Genomic DNA, 1,919 nt, shown 5'->3' with positions numbered 1-1,919 from the left:
CGCCCTTTCAGCCGTGGGGGCGTTATAATGTGACGGTCAATCCCACTATTTGTTGGTAAAAGAGTAGCCCAAGAGTTGGCAATGGGTGGTGATGACTAGCTGCCTTCCCTCTAGTCTTACACTGCTAAATTAGGGACGGCTGGTGCAGATAGCCCTCGTGTAGCTTTGCGCGAAATTCAAAACAAACAGAGGAGGATGAATTGCATCAGCGTAATCAAGAAGCCTTTGTTATTCCAGTAGATGGCCCTTCACACTGTTACAGAGGAGGATGAATTACTTTGTGTCATTGGAAACGTTTATGATGTAATTTGAATTAAGAAACAAACAAGCACGAGTACCAAACAACGTGATTAATATCTAACTTATCCTTATTTGTACAAGTTTCCTTTTATCCAAAGAAATCCATAACAAAATCTAGAGTTTTACTTAGAAAGTCTTCGAGGTTTGAAAGATTCCGATCATTATATCGTCGACCATTCTTTAGGTTAATGTTATTGTTCTCCGAGATCGTTGTTTGGTCGACCTTAGCTACACATTTTCCCTCCCGACACCACTGTAAGAAAAACAATAAGTAAATACTTTAATTTGCATATATTAGCTCGTTAAGTATTTCAAAATACATTAATAATGCAACCCAGTAATTGCGATAACCACGTGAAGTACCCCTAAACACTCATCACTCAGTAAATAGTTCTTTAATCTCAAACTGTCGGCCATAAAACACTCAATCATCAATGCTTAATAATACGGGTAACTTCATAGAATTGATTATAAAAGATCACAGCATAATATTAATAATACAGGTAATAATAAAATAGAAAACCTTCTAGCTTTGCCAACATTTCGAGTTTATTACATCCGGTTTAGTAGAATAACGAGTATTAATTTAACTAACTAACTTTGTTAGTACAATACTATCCTGTGAAAATTTCACAAACCTACCTTTCCATTGTCACACGAACTACCGTCTAATGCAGGATGAGATGCTCGAGCCCATTCTAACTCTCGACACCATAATTCTTTGCATACGTCCTACACAAAACAAAATATACCTTAATTTTTACGGTTTCTTCTAGTTTTCACATTCATTTATTTTAAGGTTTACAGGAATCGTTTAAATTGCAAGGATATTAAGAAAATTCATCTACTATTAATAGTGTGCGTGCTTTCTTATAGCAAAGCCACACCGAGCTATCTGCTGTGTCCACCGAGACGAATCGAAACGCTGATGTTAACGTTGTGTGAAAATATTTTTTGTTAATCAATATAAAGTGATAATTAGGGATATTAACTTTTATTAATAGAATTATAAATAATTTGAGATAACTGGCTTTTAATTCTTTGCGTGATTTTTCATGTTGACTTTTACTGAAACTATTTGTGTAAACTATGGTAAACTTTGATTTTTTGCAATTAAATGTTTGTTAAAAGCAGTTTTTGGCGGGTTTATCTGGTTTTGTCTTTAGATATAGAGTGCTTATCAAACGAATTGTAGTTTTGTAGCCAAATTTAAAAAAAAAGGAAAAAAATAGCAAATGTCTTGATTTATCCTGAATATTATTTTGTTTTTATATACATAAAACATGTATGTTTGTAACTCTTCTCCTGAATTAAAAATAGCAAATGTCTTGATTTATCCTGAATATTATTTTGTTTTTATATATACATAAAATATGTATGTCTGTAACTCTAGAAGTGTGTGAAAGTTTGGTCTAAAGGCATTTATTTATTTAGGTAATTAAACGAGAAGTGTGTGAAAGTTTGGTCTAAAAGCATTTATGTAGTCAAAACAATCGCCTGGTAATTAAACTAGAAGTGTGTGAAAGTTTGGTCTAAAGGCATTTATGTAGTCAAAACAATCGCCTGGTAATTAAACTAGAAGTGTGTGAAAGTTTGGTCTAAAGGCATTTATGTAGTCA

General features: G+C 33.1%; 1 protein-coding gene across 1 annotated transcript in view; it reads right to left on the bottom strand.

Annotated features, from left to right (window-relative positions):
* Positions 1–208: 208 nt before the first annotated feature.
* LOC106474957 (A disintegrin and metalloproteinase with thrombospondin motifs adt-1-like) overlaps positions 209–1,919 on the bottom strand; it is a gene marked incomplete at its 5' end in the record, with an annotated part of 22,275 nt that continues 20,564 nt past the window's right edge. The window contains 2 exons of the mRNA XM_013935657.2: positions 209–553; positions 943–1,032. Of these exons, the coding sequence (XP_013791111.2) occupies positions 389–553; positions 943–1,032 (255 nt within the window). The remainder of the gene's footprint in view (positions 554–942; positions 1,033–1,919) is intronic.

This window comes from Limulus polyphemus, unplaced genomic scaffold, assembly GCF_000517525.1.
Source record: "Limulus polyphemus unplaced genomic scaffold, Limulus_polyphemus-2.1.2 Scaffold7905, whole genome shotgun sequence".
In the NCBI taxonomy this organism is placed as follows: Eukaryota; Metazoa; Arthropoda; class Merostomata; order Xiphosura; family Limulidae; genus Limulus; species Limulus polyphemus.
Note: the sequence above shows the minus strand (reverse complement) of the source record. Positions and strands in the feature narration are given on the sequence as shown.